Raw genomic sequence first — 23532 nt, forward strand, 5'->3', positions numbered from 1 at the left:
TTATTGAAAAGCGCAACAATCAGCAGAGGTGTATGAACAAACCATGTACAGCAAAACCAAGAACCTTTTGCTCTAAATGCAATGTGACTCTTTGTATTGAATGTTTCAGCTCTTATCATAAAAGAAAATGAAATTGTCAGGTAGAAATAACAAAAGAAAGTGCATTTAGTTTATGAAATTAATTTTTTTCAGCTAGAACTTAGGTGGGAATTCATAACATTTAAGTAAGAATGACAATATGGAACTGTTTATCTTTATCTGAAAAGATAATACTTTACTTAACAAATATAAACATAAAACCTATTGTCCCAGAGTCTTCATTTGAGGACAGCTTGAAAAACATGATTTTATACCCCTTTGTCCCAGTTGTCCTCATTTGAGGACAGCTTACTGTAAGCTTACCCTTAGAAATAGATTTTTCTTTCCACTTCATATGTTTTCTTGACCCTTAAATATATATTATTTAGCAAAAAATTCCAGAAATTCAAAAAACACAAAAGTTGGGATTTAATGGGTTAATTGGTAAATGGAGGCAACCGATCTTTTATGATTTTGATAAATCTTGCGTACATGAAATGTTGATGGGAATAATTGAGGAAGTAGAGAATGCTGGGTATCCTGTGATTGCAATCGTGCATGATCTTCGGCCAAGCAATGTAAAATTATGGAAGCACTTCGGGATAGACCCAATAAACTGTAAGCGTGTGTCAATCAAAAATCCGTGTCACAGTAGGGAAATATTCTTATTTGCAGATGTCCCACATACGATAAAATTAATAAGAAATCACTTCATAACTAAAGGGTTTTGTTTTGAAGATGAAACTCTGATATCTGATTCTTGTGTTAGGGAAATGCTAAGTAATACTCATACAGAATATGGTCTAGATTATAAGATTAGTGAAATTCATCTAAACTTACAAAACACTGACCTTCAGCGAGTTAAGTATGCTGTGCAGCTGATGTCAAACAGCTGTGCTAAGTCTGTTGAGTATTTAGGAGAGAGAGGACTGCTAGAAAGCAAAAACTGGAAGGATACTGCACAATTCATTTCAATGGTTAACGATTGGGCCGATCTTATGAATTCGTCTAATATGATAGGAGACGTTAAATCACGAAATGCTTATGGAACTGACTTAAAAAACCAGAAAAATCATTTGTGTAAAGTCACTGATGTCATGACAAAAATGCGAGTATGCAACGCAAGGTCAAGCAGTCTTTATAGTTTTCAAAAGGGAGTCATTTTATCATGTCACTCACTTATGGGCCTATACGAGATGTTAGCCAGTGATTATGATGTTGCATATATATTGACTAGAAGGCTAAATCAGGACGTATTAGAGCATTTTTTTGGATATTGCAGACAGATGAGTGGACCTCATGATCATCCCGGTGCTGTAAGCTATAAATATAGAATGAGAAAGCTGCTTCCGGGAAAAAATGTTGCCCTAATCAGTAATAATACAAACATAAATAAAGAGCATGAAAATAGCGATTGCTTAACAAATGAAATAGCATTAACGAATGCAATAAACAATGTGAGAAATTATAATGATCGCGAGCTTGCATTAGAGATTTGCCTAACCAGCCATATTTTCATAAATTCGGAATTAGATACAGAATGTGAAACTGATATTGCAAAAAATTTAGGTGACGACATGGATGATTTGACAGCAGATCCGAGTAACACAAAATTGATATCTGATGTCACAGAGGAAGAAAGTTGCGAGACATTAGGGGCTACATAGTGAACAGACTTTCGATGAAGTATCGCATTTAGGTCACAAAGCTGCTGCCAGTCAAAGTGACGAAAATTCCTGGGTTGAAAAGATTAACAGAAGTCAACTGCATTTACCGTCTGAGGCCTTTTTTCACACTTAAGTTTCATGAGAGAGGTTTTCAAAGCCATTCATGACGAAAGTCTTAGGAGGGAAAACATTGTATAAAAACGGCTAGCCTCGGAAATGAAATTAGCCATAAAATGAATCTAAAATTAATTCAATGGGCTTTTCATCTCCCAGATGATGTATTTATTTTTTGCCAAGCTATGTGTTTTTTAGAGTAAGATATCTGAATAAAAAAGATTGACATAGAAAGAAAGAAAAATAAATTATGCAATAAAATGGAAAATGAGCTCAAAAAGATTAAGAAATAAATTATTTTGTAAGAATTAATTAATTTTTCTAAAAGAGTACAGTAATATGCACTGTTTTTAAAGTTTAGAAACATGGCTTTGATGTTTTTACTCAATAATGTTGTTAGTTGATAAAGTTTTATTTCAAAGTTATATCTAGTTTTAATACCCTTTTCATGAACTATGATAAAATAAATTGTATGTATGTATTATGTATGTATGTATATATATACACATACCTACATGCATACATACATACGTAGATATATGCATGTACTGTATATGTATATATAAGAAAAGGGAAACTGGCAACCCATTGAAGGACTCGTGATGTAGTGCGCAGATCGCTTGATTTTTGATAAACAAATCAGGTTAACCTGATATAGCTCAACCGTGCTTGTGTGGTGTTGAGGTCAGGCTTCTCTCTCCTGATATGTAGGGCTTCCAGGAGGCGCAGGCAGCGATGGTCCTTCGTTTGGTCTATTATCTCGATGTTGGGGTACTGTCACTTCTAATTATTATTATTATTATTATTATTATTATTATTATTATTATTATTATTATTATTATTATTATTATTATTCTCTTCACCTTTTCCCCCAATTTTTATGAAACTTGGTAGGTAGGTACCTTCTTGGATGGTTAATATTTTTTTCGTTAAAACTTTGACAATGGTCAATTCACATCACTTAAAAATAAATGGGGCATGTTATAGAATTTATTGAGTAAGTCAAGTTTTCATCACTTGACACTGCATTCACACATTCTTCTAAATAATAATGTCAAAGGTTTGGTGATAACAAATTCTCCAAATGATGTTTGTGGTTGAATATACTGTATGTGTACACAGACACACACATACTATATATATATATATATATATATATATATATATATATATATATATATATATATATATATATATATATATATATATATATATATATATATATATATATATATATATATATATATATATATATATATATATATATATATATATATATATATATATATATATATATATATATATATATATATATATATATATATATATATATATATATATATATATATATATATATATATATATATATATATATATATATATATATATATATATATATATATATATATATATATATATATATTATATATATATATATATATATATATATATATATATATATATATATATATATATATATATATATATATATATATATATATATATATATATATATATATATATATATATATATATATATATATATATATATATATATACATATACTCGTTCACTGTTTTGAGTTCGTGGAAGATGGTTTATTTCAGTCAGCACTTCTTACCTTCTTAATCGACAACAACCTAGGCGTTATCATTGCTCTCTCTCTCTCTCTCTCTCTCTCTCTCTCTCTCTCTCTCTCTCTCTCTCTCTCTCTCTCTCCTCTCTTTTTCTACTTTCTCTATCTAAGTTTCCTAACACACACACACACACACACACACACACACACATACACACACACACACACATATATATATATATATATATATATATATATATATATATATATATATATATATATATATATATATATATATATATATATATATATATATATATATATATATATATATATATATATATATATATATATATATATATATATATATATATATATATATATATATATATATATATATATATATATATATATATATATATATATATATATATATATGTGTGTGTGTGTGTGTGTGTGTGTGTTTAAGTGTGTGTTAGGAAAGTTTGATAGAGAAAGTAGAAAAAGAGATAGAGAGAGAACAATGATAACGTACTTAGTTGTTGTGCTTGAGAAACTAAGAAGTGCTGACTGAAATAAACCATCTTCTACGAACTCAAAACAGTGAGCGAGTATATCGTGCCCAGGGCCATAAAACCGATCGTAAAATTTGGAAAATGTGGCCTCGCGATTTAGTTTACTCAGTGATGATTCAGCACCGCCAGAAAGCTAATGCCAGCCATCTCTATAACCCCGCCTTCAATAGGAGGCGGTTTCATGGAAGTTCCAGGAAATTGGGGGCTGGATAAAGTTACGTACTTCAACACCCTCCAATCAAACATTCTAGGGAGGGGTCTTTTACATCCCCTCCTAAGATCATTTCTAATCAAGTCCTCTAAGAGATTTGATCCACAACCACTAAAGTCCTTCCCAATCAACTGTTTGAGGGTAGGCCTTGCAGATAAATCCTTCCAATAAGAACATGGAGTTAGGTGGAGATTGCAGATAAAAAGAAACCCAGGGGTTCGGGAGGCAGGAGAGCAGCAGAAGAGACCAGATTCAAGTTAATATCCACCAGGGAGAGTTATATCTCCCCTTGCTTTCGTGCTCCCCAAACAGACTGAATTGAACTGTTTAAGAAGAGTGCTTTTGTTTACCTAACTGTAACTGTAATTTGTCCTTGAATTTGTAGTTACTTTAGTCATTAAAGTAAGAAAACTACAGAACTCGTCTCTATTACATCTTTCTGAGAGATACCAGTAATCTAAGATAATATCCCTCCAATGATAGCAGGTTCCAGAAAGAAGTGAAGGTGGAAATATACACGTTGAGAGAAGTTTGCAGGTGAGAAATAAGAATACTGTAAATAGACACTTTATATGCATATATATATATATATATATATATATATATATATATATATATATATATATAATATATATATATATATATATATATATTATATATATATATATATATATATATATATTATATTATAATGATATGTCTTATAATATGTATGTTTTCTGTAAATTTAATATGTTTTCTTTTTTTGATATTTTCTCTTGTATTTGTCATTTGTTGTGTTGAGATGTCAGGACTCAGATCTGAAAGGGTAGTTGGCTGTGTGATAAGATCAGTTATTTGAGAGGTTCTTGTTTACCCAGTTGGTGAGTAGCTCTTGTGTTTTCACAGCTGAATGTTTGTTCATGTGTCAAGTGGGTCACCACAGTGTGTCCCTTTATGCGAGAACACCTAAACCACTTAAGTTGTCAAATAAAAGGAGAAAAGATGACAAGTTAGATAACCATGGCTGGTCTAAAAGTTTGTTGTTTGCACAAGTGTTGAGACAGGAAATCCTCTATTAACTAAAGAAATGTGGGATGACAGGTTTAGATAAGTTACCTGATCCAGAGGCCTTTTCTGTTTGCACAGGCATGAGTACAGGAAATCCCCTCTCCATTTAAAAGGATGTATGCTAACAGGCCTAGATAGCTCTCTGAGCCAGAGAATAAATTCCCTGAATATTTACCTCCTCCAGAGGAAGAAACTGTTTATTCCTGTTTTTTCCCAGGGAAGACTCCCAGAGTGACCCATTTCCAAAAATGCCTAACTGGCAATACAGGTTTATTATTATAGTAGATTTTGGGAAACTGATCAGTTCAGACAGAGATTCAATAGGGTTACGTAGGTCTCTCTCTTCCTCTCTTGTCCCCTCTTCCTTCAGATGAGAGTAAAATTTGTGGTCACACTCCAAACATAATTTATAAGTTAAAATCAGAGTTTTTGAAACTGTTAGTGTAATGCACCATATAAAAATAGTGTTTTGAGCTGCAGCAAGGGATTTACTAAAGTGTTCAGAAACTTGTATAAGGTAAAGTGGTTTTTACTTATTTTTACCATGGTAAAAAAGAGAATGTCAGATAGATTTTGACTTAGTGAAATTACTGTTGTTAAATCTTTTTGCATTTTTATATGTTCTTGTTTTTGCATTTATGTATGTTCTTGTTTTTGCAGTTTCATAGTGTTATCCAAACTTTTGTGTTGATGATTTAACATTTATTTACTTAACATTGCACATATGTTGATACTTTAACATTGCATACCTGATTTGATTTTCATTTGTTAAGATTTCTTTTTGAATTCTTGAGTAAATCTTAATAGTTTGAATTTTGCTTAGTTAACATAGTTTCTTGATAAATTAAAGTTTTGTGAATTAGCCTGGTTTAAGAATTAATAAATCTTATATTGTTTTCAAGTAATGGTAATTTTTTTTCAGATTGTGAATTCTAATTATAACTTTTGAAGTTAGAAATAAATTTTGTATTTAAAGTTTTTAAAACACAGTGTTTCATTTTTGACCACCAGTGAATAGAGTTATTTATGTATGCACAAGGTAAGTGATAGACATGTTTTGTTCTCCTTTAGAAAAACTAAAGTGAATATAGACCAGGGAAACAATTATAGTTGTTTGATAAAGTGATGCCCTTTTTATCTAGTATATCTCAATACCTCACACATAACTTGATAAACCTAGTTTGATATTTCAAGTGATGAGCAAGTCATAAAGGGATCACTGTTACCTTTAGAGTTTTCAGTAGTGATTTTATTGTTGTGAGGGTTCAGATATCTGGCTGAAGTGAGGTAAAATTTTGGATTTTGTAACTAGTTGTGTGATAACCAGGCACTTGGTCACTGTTTGACAATATATTTATATATATAGAACAAAACAAAATATATATGATTTATTTATATATGGTGTTAGGGATATATTTTATATAGGAGAGTGACCACATACTTATTTTGGAATTGTATTGTAAAATATTTAGTTGAGTAAACTAGAGAAAATGGCTCTGTTATAGATCAGAGTTTTAGCAACTCCATCCATCAGAGTTATCTGAATCTAACCTAATAAAGCACAGTGGATTGCTTTAGCAGTATATATGGGGGATAATATATCTAGTATATGACTAGGCACAAATCAAATGTATTGCAATTCAAGCGCTGATAGACTCTGTAAAGTAGATAGAGAGTTAAATGAAGCATAATGAATTGTTGAATGCAGCTGAGATAGAATATATATAAACAAGGGCAAGAGAATGAGAACAAATGCAAAGCAGAATTTAGCAATGCAGAAGAAAATTTTGTAGATAAGGTGCTGTAAAACCATGAGTGAAAATATGATTAGCTGCAACAGGCTGAAAAGAAAAAGAAGACAGAGAGAAGCAAAGAAGAAAAAGGAAAGAGCAAAAGAAGCAAGAGCAAACATCAAAGGGAGTTGAGTTAATTATTAGATACATTTAATAATTTGATCCCTACAGACTAACTCAGACCTTGTGTTTATTTCCCTGCAACATCACAAATTAAGAAGAATATCACTGAAATTTTTTGGGCACTTTCAAACATACAGGTAGGATGGCCAGAGGATAAAACACAGTCTTGTTACAGAGTGTTCTCACTGCTAAAGGAAAAGTGCCTATTTAGTCTAATCAGCTGATCAGTGTAAAGAGTATGATGTACTGAAACACAATGTGTTACAAGTTTACCAGATGACCCCTGAATATTATATTGAAAGATTCAGATCTTTGAGAAAGGATACAAGATAACTTTCTTGGATTATGCCTATAAAGTAAGAAGATGAAAAAAATGGTTAGAGGCTGCTAAAGTTAAAACTATGGAAGAACTTGAGGAGTTAGTAGTCCTAGAGCAAAATAGAGGATTTCCTGAACACAAAGAGCAACCAGACACTGAAAACATCGAACATTATAAAATCAGTAGCAAAAGGCATTATAACCAAATTAAGAACCAACAACTCACAGGCAATCTCACAAATTTAAAGAGAGGGCCCTTCTAGTGGCTAGTAATAGGAGAAACCCTCAGCAAAGAACAGTAAATACCTTCCAGTTTCTAACAGATTGTTAAGACTAAATGTTTTATACAAAAAAAAATAACATTATAGTCGAGATTGTTGAGAGATGCAACAGCAGACCAAACCAGTTAACAAGTGGTTAAAAGTAACCAGGTGAAGAAACTACATATAGTGTGGGGGACGAGACTAGACAAACAGAGTGTTTAGCAACCAGTGGAAATGTAACCTCAAGCAGTGAGTGGCTGAGCAAGGGCTTTTAGCCATAAGATATGAAGGTATGCTTTGACAACTCAAGGAGTAACGATCATAGTGTGACAGTTTGTCCGACAGTGGTGCTCACCTTACCAGTTGAATAGAATCTCACTGGAGATTCAGTTATTTTGAAGGGCATAGGAGGAGAAGAAGTAACTCCTATATGCCACTTGCATCTGTCCTGTGAACTGATGACAGGAAGTATTGTTTTCCAAAGGACTCACTAGCTGTTGAAAATGTTTTACAAGAATAAGTTGCAGGCCCACAATCTTTGACTATATTACAAACCGTTGAGCATTAGAACCGGTAGAAATAGAGAATTAAAACCCCACCCAATTTTCCAAGTTGTGTAACTACCAGGAGTATGAAGAGTACATTTGCAAGTGAAGAAACTGAGGAGTTACCTGTACCAGAAGGATCTTTGAACTTAGAAGAACTACTTCCAGAAAGTGGAGGTTTTCCTGGTGTTGGTAATGAAGAAAGTATCCAAGAAGAAGAGGATCCAATTGAAGAGACTCAATAATTAAAGTATTCTGAAGATTCTTGAAAAACAGGAATTAGGAAGAAAATGGTGAGAATTTGAAGAACTTGAGGAAAAGGTTAAGAGAAATTAGAAAACCTTTTTGAAATGCATCAAAATATTTCAAGAGGAAAATGAAAAGGAAATATCATGCTAATCTTAAGCTAAGAAATTTTAGTGCTGGACAGCAAGTTCTAGTGTTCTTTAAAAAGACCAAATAAGACCAGGTCCTTATGGGATAAACCATTTTCAGTGAGCGAACTTAGGTGACTGAAATACCAGGGAGAAGGAAACACAGAGGAAATACATGAACCTTTTGAAAACTTACTTCACAAGACTAGAACTGAAACAATGTCATAAAACACAACTTCATCTACAGAGGATGATGATGGCTACAAATTGGGGGCTTAAATTCAAGATGAACAATTCTTCAATACTGGAAAATTTGGAGACAGATTAAAACATCTGAGTGTTGAAAAGCAATGAATTGAGCTGAAATAATTCAGAAGTCCAACTAAACTTTATCCAACACTTGACATATCTATGATATAAAGCTATCAGAGACGATCTAAACCTTTTAAACAAAGAACATCAATTACCACCTTTTCATCAAGATGTTTTGAAAAAGAAGTTGAAAATTTATTACAGTGGATTACAGAACCCAGTTGAAGTCATTATTCCAGTTCTCCTTGTGTGTTAGTGAAGAAACCAGATGGCTCATTTAGGATGGGATTATAAGAAATGAATTCCATCAACACCAAATCCCATCTTTAATCAATAAATTGATAATATTGGGGCCATTTTGTTTCCAAAATAAGTTGTTAAAAAGATATTATCAAATTCCCTTAGATGATTTTTGCCAAGTTACTGTAGTTTTCATTATTCCTTTTGAACTGTAAGAACTATACCTGTGTAGAGAGAGAGAAAATTTTTGGAAAACAATATCAAAATTATTTATCCTGTTCCAAATTTTGAACATTCCAGGGATTATTAATCAATGGAGGTAATGATTGTCTGAGATATTAAAGACTGAAATTTAAGTGTCACTGCAAAATTTTATATATTCTCTTTGCTCAGTCAATTCCCAGAGCGAACAAACCATCAGGACTCAGATCTGAAAGGAGCCAGTTGGCTATTGATAAGTCACTGATTATTTAGAGTTGTTCAGCCAGTTGGTGAGTAACTCTTGTGTTCTCATTCCTGAATGCCCATTCCGGTGTCTTTGGGTCCAAAGTGTGTCCTTTTAAATGATGAACACTAAACCACTTGACGTTGTCAACTAAAATGAGATAAGAAACAAGTTAAAGTAACTCAAGCTGGCCTAAAAGTTTGTTGTTTGCAATAGTGTTGAGACAGGAGTCCTCTATTAACCAAAGAAATGTGGGATTAAACCTTTTAAGATTATACCTGATCCAGATTACTACTCCTGTTAAGGTGTTTCACAGGAAACCAGATTTCTCCATTTCTGGATGTATGCTATCACAGTCATTATTTTATGAGCCAGAGAATAAATTCTGAATATTTACTCCTCCAGAGGAAGAAACTGTTTATTCAAAGTTTTTAATTTTAACTCTTCGAGGTGTACCCATTTCCAAAAATGCCTAACTGGCAATTAGGTTTATTCTTATAGTAGACCTTTTGAAACTGATCAGTTCAAAATCAATTTTTTAATTTCTCAAAGTCTGTCACCTCTCTTGTCCCCTTTCCTTCAGTGAGCCAGCAAATTTTTGTCTTTACACTCCAAACATAATTTATAAGTTAAAATCAGAGTTCTGGAAACTGTTAGTGTAATGTAAATAAAAATAGTGTTTTGAGCTGCAGCAAGGGATTTACTAAAGTGTTCAGAAACTTGTATTCAAAGTGGTTTTTACTTATTTTTACAGAAAAAGATAATCTCAGATAGATTTTGTCTTAGTGAAAACTGTTGATAAACTTCTGGGCTTTTTTATATGTTCTTGTTTTTGCATTTTTGTGTGTTCTTGTTTTTGAATAAGAGTTATCCAAACTTTTGTGTTGGCCATTTAACATTTATTTACTTAACATTGCCATATCTTCAACTTTAAGAAAATACCTGATTTGATTTTCACATTGATTTATTTTGAAATTTGAGTAAATCTTAATTTTGAATTTTCAGTCAGATTAACAAGCATCATTGATAAATTAAAGTTGGGAAGAAGAAGAACCCCTATTGTTCAAGAATTAATAAATCTTATATTGTTTTCAACTCTGGTAATTTTTCCTCAGATTCAACAGAATTGAGATCTAATTTCATTCTTTTGAAGTTGAAATAAATTTTGTATTTAAAGTTTTAAAACATTTCTACTGACATTTTCCTCCACCTGAAAAAGTTATTTATGTATTACAAGGTTCTGCCTAGTCATTTGTTTAACCTTTAGAAACATTAAAGCAATAAGACCAGGGAAACAATTAATAGTTGTTTGATAGAGTGATGCCCTTTTTATCTAGTATAAAAATACCTCACACATATTTTCTAAATCAGTTTGATATTTCAAGTGATGCCAACCTGTCATAAAGGGATCACTCCACTCCAAGAGTTCCAGTGATATTCAAATCAGCCATAGTAAATTAATTACACACAAGTAAATGTATAAATGTACTTGGTTTGGTTCAAAATATACCCAAAAAAACTCAATACACTGAACACCAATAACTACACAAATATCCTAATTGGTCAAGAAAAAAAAAATTATAAACACCGAACAACACAAAAATATAGGAGAGAAGGTATTACTATGCTATATATATATAAATCCAAAGAATCCACTCTATACACTCAGTTGTGACTACAGGATCCGATAAATCCTGGCAAAAGGTCGCCAAATGAAAGGTGTTATTGATAAATATAAGCATAAAAATTAGTTTTCATTTATATAAAAATTTTGCATGAGTTTGTAAGGCTTTGTTCTATAGTATATATTATCTCTTTTTTAACATGTCTTTGATATCTAACCATCTATGTGGTTCTCGTTATATTTTGTTAACTCTTCTAAACTTTATTATTAGTATATATATATATATATATATATATATATATATATATATATATATATATATATATATATATATATATATATATATATATATATATACACTAGCTGACCAACACAGAACTGCCCTGAAGGGTCTGAATGACAACTGGATAAACTCACTAGCACAGTGAAACAAGCAAGAAGAATCTCTCTCTCTCTCTCTCTCTATCAAATGTCTTATTAGATCCCATTTAACAGATTACGATCATCCTATAGACTGAACTTAAGAAAAGGACTTATTTCCCAGCATTTTTAACATCACAATTAAGAGGAATATCACTGAATCTTTTATCAGGCATGAACTTGACTTAAATGGGCATTATTGATAAGCATCACCAGTTTTCATTTAGTTAAAAATTTTGCATGAAAGCCATGGATTTCCGTTCTTAGTATAGTGCCATTGATGTCTTAACTGGCCCTCCCCAAACCATTCTTTTTCAGATAGTTTTCTATTAAACTTTATTATGAGGTATGATAAATTATATGGTTTATATAGTTACCAACATCTATGGGCAGAATTAGTCCCATCATTGCAGGAAGCCCTTTACCCCAACTCCCTTAATTTAACATTTGCATGTTAGTGATGTCTTACCACCATTTACTGCCCTAGAGAGTGAAGTTTAAATATATGGATACTAAGTTTGGATCTGAAACTGCTCATTGCATTAGTTTGTTTGTTGGAACTCACACTCTCCTCATACAGTGTTAACATTATTTATAGTGATATATATTTTTATATATTGTATTCTATATATATATATCTAATGTATAAGATATATGATATCAATTTTATATTTAACATTTTTAACATTTTATATTTCATCCTCACCCCATCCTATCAGGCATGAACTTGGACTTAAAGGGCATATATAAACATTCATCTCATATTTAGTTTTGATATATGGATTAGACTCCCAACCCCCTTTATATTGATGTCTTAATGGCCCCCTATATTATTTTCCAGATAGTAATCATATGTATACCGAAATATAGTATGATAATATCTTGGTTTATCTAGGTGATATAATCTATGGGCAGAATTATATCATAGGGAATTATATATATATATTTGGTGATATTTATGTTATGATGTCTTATACCACATATACTCTTTTATATAGAGTAAGTCATATATGGATATATAGTTTATAAATATATTGCATATATATATATATATATATACATATATATATATATATATATATATATATATATATATATATATATATATATATATATATATATATATATATATATATATATATATATATATATATATATATATATATATATATAGTATATAGTTATAGTTACATAGTTTCAGACACTTCCAGTCTATATTTTCGTAGAATGAAGGGTGCTGTAGAAGAATTTAGAATACTGCTCTTAAGTGGAATGTGTTTGTTCACTCATCCAGCGTATTTGTATATCCTCGTTGCGACCCTTCACGATTGTTCTACCAGTTGCCTAACTTTTGGTTATGTCAGCGAAGGCCCAATGGAACATACCGGCCATGAAGCGTCCGTCTCGCCCAAATGTTAGACCTGGGACATATGAGAGAGAGAGAGAGAGAGAGAGAGAGAGAGAGAGAGAGAGAGAGAGAGAGAGAGAGAGAGAGAGAGAGAGAGAGAGAGAGCGCTCACACATATTCACTTAAAGAAGTGCGCAAATTTATTCAGGCATTTTAATTTTAATTCCTACGACGTTCCTCCATCCTGGCGAAAGTCGTAAAACTGCATTCCATTAACCAACAGCTGAAAGCCTCGTTTGCTCTCTCTTTTTATGATGTTCGATTTCAAGAATATTCGGCGGAGCTCCATTGAGATCCAGTACATTAATGATTCCCCAATGCACACAGTCATGCCAGGTTGTGTCTGAACGCCATCATTTGTGATTAATTGACTTTTCGCTCAATGCAAAATTTTCCCTTTTATGCGGATACGAATAAATGTAAATTTACAATTATATTCCCAGTCGTGGGATTATTAAAAGGTGTCTGCAGCGTTCGTTCTTTCTCTAGACGGATCCACTATTGTAGCTTATTACTTTACTCACTAGGAGATCCAGGGGAGATGGGCGGGCACCTGGGTACGTGCCTCCCTCCCCCTGGTGAAAAATTATGACAAAATAATAGTACTGAAGATTTAGATAATAATAGCATAAATGAGAAATATAAAAATGGGAAAAAATATTGAAAATCTATTATTGAAATAATAATAAAATTTTGAGAAAAAAATAACAACAATAATAATAACAATAATCTTAATGATAATAATAATGGATTCGGTATTTCCTGATAGAATAGGTCTTTGCTGTCCATTTCATAATTTCTACTTAAATACTGAATGATATGCTGAAGAAAATATTTTATGTTATAATAAGACAGAAATACTTCATGTAAACCTAGCATTTTCCAGTAGCTTCTGTAAACTCACCCATCTCTCTCTCTTATTGCCAAACCAGTAGGATACTCTATCACTTGCAAATAAAATAGGCAACAGTTTAAAATTTACGTTTGTTGTTGTTGCAGCAAGATGCCGTGTGCAGTACTTGCTGTGTGTAGTACATAACATTTAACATGCCTAAGGGCAAACAGTTTCTAGTCCACTGATGTTTAAATCATGTACAGCATTGTTACAATACTGTATAATATATAAATATATATATATATATATATATATATATATATATATATATATATATATATATATATATATATATATATATATATATTATATATATATATATATATATATATATTTTTTTTTTTTTTTTTTTTTTATAAATATCACTGCTGTTCACCCTCGATGTACTTAGGTGTAGGAATATTAGTCAGATTGACCTCGACAGAGAACATCTCTGCCCCGCCGGTAGGCTAGGCAATTCAAAATAACGATCACAGCAGTAGACAGATGGCGCCGCGCATAGGCTGGGCAGTTTTAAAAACAAAATATGCTAGGGCATTAGGAACCTAAGCCTCAGAGAGGGTTTACACTCAATGACCCCTAGTTATGGTGGCCTTAAGCTATCTTCCTCTCTATTCTATGCATTCGGCGATGCCTTTGTCGAGGTCGGATTGCCCGGGGCGGTATGTCAAAAGTCTGCCTCACCTTGCGGGAACGCGAGCGAGGTCAGAGAGAGAGAAACGGTCTCGGAACCAGGGTGACGCTGCGCGCGTGCCCGAACGATATTCTTTGTTCTTTATCACTTTTACTCCTACGTCTATCTTAATTAGTGAATTGGGAAGACTGCCAGAATTCCGACTCCTGAGGTCCCTCGTTTGTGCAGCGACTCGACGTTCACGGTAAGTCCGATTCTTCTTGAAGCTTTGTCGATTGACTAGTAACTTCTTCTGTATTTCAAATTTCCTTTGTTTTCTTCCTTCAGCCACCACTTATGGTATATGTGTTTACGAAGTCTAGATTAGCCAAATTATTATAACTTCAACCCCGTTATTCCAGTAAAATACCTAGGTTAGGGTAAGCAAAACAGTTTTAAGTCTCGATGCTTTTGTATGCCTCGCGGTCGAATGTTGGGAAGAACCTTTGTGTTTGAAATCTAATTTAATCTTCACGAGTAGAGCTTCTTGTATGCGTTCGCAGTTGGAGGACGTTCATCATAAAGTCTTTATTCCTTGAATATTCTTTGTTAAGGCTAATTACCCTTAACTGGCGACCTTTGGCTAATTAACGACTGTCTTTGAGGTTAACTTTTGGCTTCAAGTGGCAGGTTACGTGTATTCTTGGTCTGCAGGGCCGTAAAAATTACGTAAATTGAATAATAAATGATCAGCCGAGACCCTACACGTAACAATATATATATACACATACATATACAGTATACACACACACACACACACACACACACACACACACACACACACACACACACACATATACACACACACACACACATACATATATATATATATATATATATATATATATATATATATATATATATATATATATATATATATATATATATATATATATATATATAATATATGTGTGGTCATGTGTGTGTGAATGTGTGTCTGTGTGTAATATGAAAATTGGTGCCCCATGACATTTTTCTGGATCCGCTAGTGATTTTACCTCCATACCCACTTCATTTCGTTGGTTTGCTGTCCATCCATTCAAACTATTACTTCTTAGTGCGCTTGTGGGATTTCCTCCAGCTCCACCTTTATATCCTTGTACTCCATCTCCGTTATTGTCTGGATCTCTTTCTCTTGCTGTCCAATCACTCCAACTCCCTCTTTTCTCTGCCTTAATATCTGAATTTCCAAAAGTGCTCCAGCTCTTGGACTGACAACCTAAATTTCAAAAAATCAAACAATTGTATTTCTAATTTCCCTTTAAACATTATATGGAGAAATATTTTTATTCTTCATGCTACTTTCATTAACTATTTTCATTCTTCCTTTAACTTCAACAACTTCAAGAGTTTTGCTGCATGTGACTTCATGCTCCATCCATTGAAGACTATGGATACATGCTTGCTGATGACGAACATTTGTTACCAGTAATCATGGCAGAAGCACCCATTCCAGATGAGTTCCCAGCTCCTTGCAACTGTTTAGTGTGTCCGACCAAAAGTTTGCTCATATCGACAGAGTGAAATTGCATTCTGCCGTTTTTGTAAATGTGAAGTAGTTCATGAGGCAAAAATCCGCTGAATCCAGAACAACCATGAAGGGACTGAGAACAACATCAATAACACCAGCAAGTACCCTGTATGCACATCAAATGGTGTTCAGTTTTCTATTTGTATTACTATTAGTGATGAAGTATACGTATGGAGTAACATGTTATTTTTGTGAAAATGCGAGTTACGTGTTATTTTTGTGGAAATTCTTAATTTTGATGTTTAGTAAAAAAATATTAGATCATAGGAATCAAGGCATAAAATTTCCAATTTGTCTGTAGAAACCCAATTTAGCCCTTCAATTCTAAAATAATATTATTATCAAATTTCTTACAAAGTGAGCATTACAGTATTTGCGGAACTCTATTTCTATAATATCATAAGCCAGGACCCAAAACTCCGCCATTTGTAATTCAATATATGTGTCGAAAAACTAAAAATTTTTTCTTGAAGATTTATTTTAATCCTTAAATTCCATTAGAATTTTATTCACCATCAAATTTCCTTTCAGCCAAGATATAACATGCCTACGTTTATAGCATTATAAAACTGAGCTATTTAGCAACAGGGTCCAAAATGACTGCCATCTTTGATTCAATATGGTGGACAAATGATCATGATCCCCGACACGCCACCTCTTAATAAATGTTCCAGAACATATTTACAGTATCAAAAGTCAAAATAAAGTGACATACAAGTGCACACAGGACTTACCGCAGCTTCTAGAGTACATTAACTATTGGGTAACTATTTAGATATAAAAAAAAAAACTGAGCCCTCTTTTGACACCCAATGCGGTCTATACATTTTCGTGTCCCAGATGTAGTTTGGGAAATCATGGCGGGGCCCCCCGTAGGTTTCTAAAGGTCCACACTGATGGCGACAGGGGGTGAGTTATCGAAAAGGTGTCAGGTTGTCATCTCCAGAGTTCTCAAATATCCAAGAACATACAAAGAAATGCAAATTTAATATAGAATATAAACATTTTAAAATAATTAAACAGGCTTCTTCCCCTTAACAGCTTCCTGTCTTCGAATCACTTTTCATAAAAACAAGTTCCAAAATTGAACAACCAAACTCCCACTACCCCTCTTTACCTGGCATACCCATATTTACTTGGGACCTTGCGCTTCTTCTTCTAGTCACATTTCACCTTCACTTCACTTGAAATGGTAATTATCTTAGCGCTTTGTGTTTTTTTGTGAATTTTATTATAAATGTATGCTGTCTATTAGGAAGTCTTTTTAATATCTTTTATGTGTCTTCGTCTTTTTACAGCTGTGATGATGGGGCTGGATCCCGAAACGTCGCTTAATAAAGTTTTGGGTAATTAGGGGAGACCGGGCCTAGCTGGCTACAGGGATAAGTTGGCACACTCTAAAGAACTTTCATGTTTGTCAATAGATGATTTGAATACATATACTGTGTAAATGCCACGTGGTTCCTCATTTACCAACAAAATTCCATAGACAGTAGAAGTAAGAGCTTGAATTTATGAGACAAAGTCTGATTTTGACGGTAGTAAGTAAATTTTGTTATCTTTGTGTTTTTGCTATAACATCTATGCATTCATGAAAGAATATTTTTTTCCAGTTCTTGCATAGTTTTCCTTATGATTTAAAGATTCTATACCATTAAAATTAATAACTCAAGGTTTCGTGGTATGGACTGGAAAGTGTTTTTGTACCAAATGGTAGGGATAGGGCAAGTTGGCTAAAAAAAAATGGGGCAAGTTGGCACACCTGCCGACTTGCTCCACACTATTTGATAAAAATGATAAGTCTATTTATTTTTTATAGTTTACGTTTTGTTCCTGGAATTTTGTAAGGATAATGAGATTAGCGTCATATCATTTCCTCCCCACTGCTCTCACAAGTTGCAGCCCCTGGATGTTAGTGTTTATAGACCTCTGAAGAAATGTGTTAACAGAGCATGTGCTTCGTGATTGACTAGTAATCCAGGATCAACTATGACCATCTATGACATTCCTGGTATAGTTTCCAAAGCTTTACCTCTTGCTGTCACTCATTCTAATGTTTTCATTGGGTTTAGGAATGCTGGAATTTCACCTTTGAATGCAGACCATTTCAAGATTCTGATTTTATGGGTGTGTATGTAACAGATCGATCACAGGGAGATGTCCGAAAAGAGACACAAGGGCTTCAGACCAGTCATCAGCGTGATGCAGAGTCTTGTAATATGACAGACAACAATGGAATTCAAAAAGTTCTTGATGGAGAAGCCCACGGTAAATTGATCACCTTGGAGAGCGGAATGAACCCACACCATCTTCTTCTGGAGTAACTGGGAAGACAGTGACTTCACCTGCAGAACTGAGGCCATTCCCTAAGGCAGGTACCAGAAAGGAAAAATTCACTGAATAGGAGGAAACGTGGTTCTGCTATTCTAACTGACACGCCAGTAAAAAAAAAAAGCGCTTGAAAAGAAATTGAATAAAAAACACCAAAGATAAAAAGAAGCCTCTTTTCCCAAGCATAGTTTAAGAACCGCTCATGTTGAATCAGACGACAACTCAGTTGAATACAGCCTGTGTTTGGTGTGCATAGAACTATTTTCTAAAAGTAAGGCAGGAGAAGTGTGGATCCAGTGCAGGGTATGTAACATGCGGGATCATGAAGACTGCACTGACGTTGATTTATTTTACACTTGCCACAATTGCAACTCACATGATGATCTGAAGTGATAATGATGCCTTATATTTTGTATTTTAGAAATTCAGAATATATTTTTGTTATTTGATTTAAATGCAATGTAATATTTTCTTATAATTATCAATGTGTCAACTTACCCCATAATGTGTGCCAACTTACCCCATATACGGGGTAAGTTGGCACAAAAAGTTATTTTTTTCTAAAACTTACTGTTACCTTATGCTGAGAGCAAACCACAATTTTTTTGCTCTGTGATAAAGAAGAATGTTGATTTTTTTTCAATGATGATAAGAATTTTGTAAATATGTTTGTTTTCTATTCCTAATAACTAAAATTGTAAAAAGTGTGCCAACTAGCCCCGGTCTCCCCTACCACAAGACATCTCTCTTGCTTCCTTATATGAATATATCTCCATGACTGCTGCTTTCCTCTCTCATATATATATATATATATATATATATATATATATATATATATATATATATATATATATATATATATATATATATATATATATATATATATATATATATATATATATATATATATATATATATATATACATATATATATATACACACACACACACACACACACACACACACATATATATATATATATATATATATATATATATATATATATATATATATATATATATATATATATATATATATATATATATATATATATATATATATATATATATATATATATATATATATATATATATATATATATATATATATATATATATATATATATATATATATATATATATATATATATATATATATATATATATATATATATATATATATATATATATATATATATATATATATATATATATATATATATATATATATACATATATACATACATATAAACAGAAGAGAGAGAGAAATAAAGTTTAGTGTTAAAACTTAAAAGACCTACATATATTTTCAAGATAACTCCCTCTTTCTGTATATACATAGGCGTACCGGCCAGGGGGGCAATTGTCGCCCCCTCTCCCCCTGGCGGAATCGGCTAAAGTTTGGGCAAATCGGTCGAGATATTCGGGCATTAAGGGAAGGAATTTTTTTTATATAAAAAAATAATAATAAATAAGAAAAAAAAAATAAATAACAAGAATAAAAGTAAAAATACTCTTATCGGGCAAATGGTTGAGATATTTGGGCATAAGAATAAAAATAAATATAAACTTGTATTTGTAACCAAATAATAAATAATCGCATGTGAATTACCATTACAATTGAGAGTATATGTAAGTAATATGTATGGTAGTTATAGAATATGTTAGAAGCTCAGTGAAGAAATCTGCAGTGAGTGATATTGAAATATTAGATGGTCCAAATCAAACTATTCTAGGTGAATATCACAGGAAACGACTTCCTAATGAAAAGGGAAGAAGAGACTTCAACCCAGATCCCTTCAAGAAATATTCGTGAACCAGCTTCCAAATGTCAACAAAGTCAATTGTGTGCTTCCCCTGTGAAAAAATTCTCAGTGACCATTCCTTTGCATTCAGCAACTGGAAAAAGCCTGAAAGACTGGCAAAGCATGCTCAGAGCAACAGTCACAAATTAGTCATGTCAAAATGGATTGCACTGAAGATAAACAAAAGACAAGAAGCGTCAGTTTTGGTCCAACTTCATAATGCTCACAGAGACATGGTCCAAAAGAACAGAGCCTGTCTCAGAGTGATTGTCGAGTCCATCCTTCTCACTGCACAACAAAACATTCCTCAAAGAGGGCATTCAGAAGATAGGTCCAACATTGGACAGGATTCAGATGTAAATTGAGGAAACTTGATAAAAGCTTTGCATCTTCGGTGTAGGGACATCCCATGGCTCTCACCAAACATCCAGAATGAGATTCTAAATATTGCATCTGACCTTGTTCTAAAGGACATATCTAAAGCTGTGGGAAAAACTTGGAAGTTTGGCATCATATTAGATGAAACAATAGATGTCAGCAACAAGAAGCAAGTGTCTGTGTGTTTGCGCTATATACCGGGTGTTTCGAAATTAGAGCCCCCCCTCCACAGAACAAATGGAAAGTTATGACATTTTCTGCTATAGCCTATCTCCAAGTACATTATTTTAAGTTTCTATTAAGTCATTTTTCATTTTACATTTCTTGTATATTCAGACTGAGTGACAGAGTTAGATACAGCCATGGCTAATGACTTGGAGGAAATCAGATGGATTGACCAAATCTGGGCTATAACCTTCAGAGAGGACAGGGATGCTGGTGCATCCTTCATTTCATGTTCCTGGATAGCTAAATACATTAAAAGAGATGAATCCTTTGTTAAAAGAAACTGGAACAAAAATCCATATGACTGTCATCGTGAAAAGAGTGAGAATCTTGGAAGGCCTGAAGTCGTTTCTCAGGAGTCAAAAGACATCATAGCTGAGGCAGTGGGTAGACCAAGAAAGTCTTTATGTAAATTGGCGCTTGAACTAGAAACGAAAAGGGAAAGAAGAAAAGTTATAGTGCTGTATATCGTGAGTTGAAAAAATCTGGTATTAAGCCATTTCATGTTATCGGCAAGCCCAACATCACTCAGCAACAGAGAGAAGACTGTGCATGGTTTTGTGGTTCATTTCTTAAAGATTGGGATGAAGCTGACTTTCTCCATGATGCTGCATCAGATGAATTCTTCATTTACACAGTCAGGAAGCCAGATCATAAAAATGACATCATTTGGGCTGCAAAGTTGAATGATATCAGCGATGACGTGCGATATTGCCATGTTGTGAAATTTCCTGAATGTTTGGGAATTTTTCTGTTTCACAGCCAAATGGTTAATGTGGATCAATAAAGAAAAAGGACAGTCATGGAATGGCGAATACTTCAGAGAAACTGTGCTTACTGGTGGAGTATTTCCTTTCCTCAAGGATCCTGAAAATGTGTAATCTGTTGAAGAAGTCACATTTTTGCATGATAAGGCACCATGTTTCAAGGCTCTTCAGACACAGGAGCTGCTTCAAAACAGTGGTATCGATTTCTTCTCGTCAAGTGAATTTCCAGGTAGCTCCCTGACCTTAATGCGTGTGAAAACATCGGTAGTATCTTAAAGGCTCATGTCAAAGCACGCACCGTGAACTATGATGGTATACCAAGCCTGGACGACCTGCGAAGAGAGGTGACTGAAGTGCTCAGGGAAATGGAGTTTGAGTCTCAGCTTTTTTGCAATTTGCTGAAATCATACCCCTCAAGAATGCAGGCTGTGGTACAAGCAGATGGAGGCCACACAAAATATTAAATACTCAGAGAGAAACTTAAATAAATACCTGTTCTGAATTACTTTGTTTTTCTCCATATCAATTTTAGTTTATGTTGTAGAGGCTGGGGCGGGGGACCTCTAATTTCGAAACACCCTGTACACAATGGTCAGTCAGCAGAAACCTTCATTGGCTTCCTTGAAGTAAAGTCTCCAAAGGGAAAGGCACTCTTCCAACTGGTATTGGATATACTTCACAAAATGGAGCTGAGAATTTAGGATGTAGTTGGCCAGTGCTATGATGGGGCATCTAACATGAGTGGCAAAGAGAAAGGTGTGGCTACAAGAGTGCAAGAAGTTGTGCAAGAGATTGCACCCAAGGCCATCTATGTCCACTGTTATGGGCACTTACTCAACCTTGCACTACAGGATACATTGCAGGAAAATACTGTCATCAGGAATGCTCTTGGAGTTGTCCAGTCCATCCACAACTTCAATACACCTAAGCGAGAGAATGTTCTCTATTCTGTACACATGCCAGATATTGACCCAACACCATACAGTCCATACATCAAATTGAAGTCTCTAAGTGAGACACGTTGGTCCTGTAGATGGGAGGCTGTGAAAGCTGTAGAGCAACAACCTGAAAGAATTCTACTTGCTCTAATAGAGTTGTCTAAGGAAAAAGATGCCAAAACTTCTGTGGATGCAAAGAGTCTTGTCAAAGCTATGCTTGAGTTCCAGTTCATCCTTGGCTTGCACACTTTAAAAGTGATCTTTTCCAACACAAATGCCCTGGCTAGATACCTGCAGGGTCATGATGTTGACATGATGACTGCAAAGATCACTTATGATGCTACACTAGAAACCCTCAAAAAGTGCAGGGAGGAAGATATGTTTTCTCTCATTTGGGAAAAAGCCAGAAAAAATGCAATAAACATGAAAGAAATTGAACCATACATTGAAGAGTTGGAAACTAAAAAGCGCCAAAAGAAACCATCCAAGAGGCTGCAAGCACTCTCAGGAGAAACTCCTGAAGAACCCATCTCCTTTACAGACCATCAAAGAGCCAGGATTGCTTACTATGATGCCTTAGACAGAGTTCTCACTGAAATGAGATGAGAGAGATTTGCAAGCAGGGATACACATATCCTGACAACCCTGGCAATAATGATATTAGGGAACGTAGTAGAGGATGATTTCAAGGCAGTGTCTGAATTCTACAGTGTGGATCAAGACATCCTAATGGCTGAAACTGCCATTTTTCACAATCTGGAAGGCGTGGATTTGAATACTGCAAATAAAGTGAAAGGGTATCTTTACTCAAATTCTCTGTGTGAAATTTTGCCACACTTCAGTGAGATGGCAAA

The 23532-nt window shown here is 33.5% G+C and overlaps 1 protein-coding gene across 1 annotated transcript; it reads left to right on the forward strand.

Moving 5' to 3' along the window:
* The first annotated feature begins 22477 nt into the window (after positions 1–22477).
* On the forward strand, positions 22478–23284 carry LOC136844085 (zinc finger MYM-type protein 1-like). Its single transcript, XM_067113097.1, has one exon. It carries the CDS (start codon positions 22478–22480, stop codon positions 23282–23284), a length of 807 nt encoding a protein of 268 aa, XP_066969198.1.
* Positions 23285–23532: the final 248 nt, after the last annotated feature.

This window comes from Macrobrachium rosenbergii, chromosome 12 (genome assembly GCF_040412425.1).
Source record: "Macrobrachium rosenbergii isolate ZJJX-2024 chromosome 12, ASM4041242v1, whole genome shotgun sequence".
Lineage (NCBI taxonomy): Eukaryota > Metazoa > Arthropoda > Malacostraca > Decapoda > Palaemonidae > Macrobrachium > Macrobrachium rosenbergii.

Excerpts from the sequence above, each read along its gene's own strand:
- LOC136844085 (XM_067113097.1), top strand. The coding sequence starts at position 22,478 with ATGAGTGGCAAAGAGAAAGGTGTGGCTACAAGAGTGCAAGAAGTTGTG.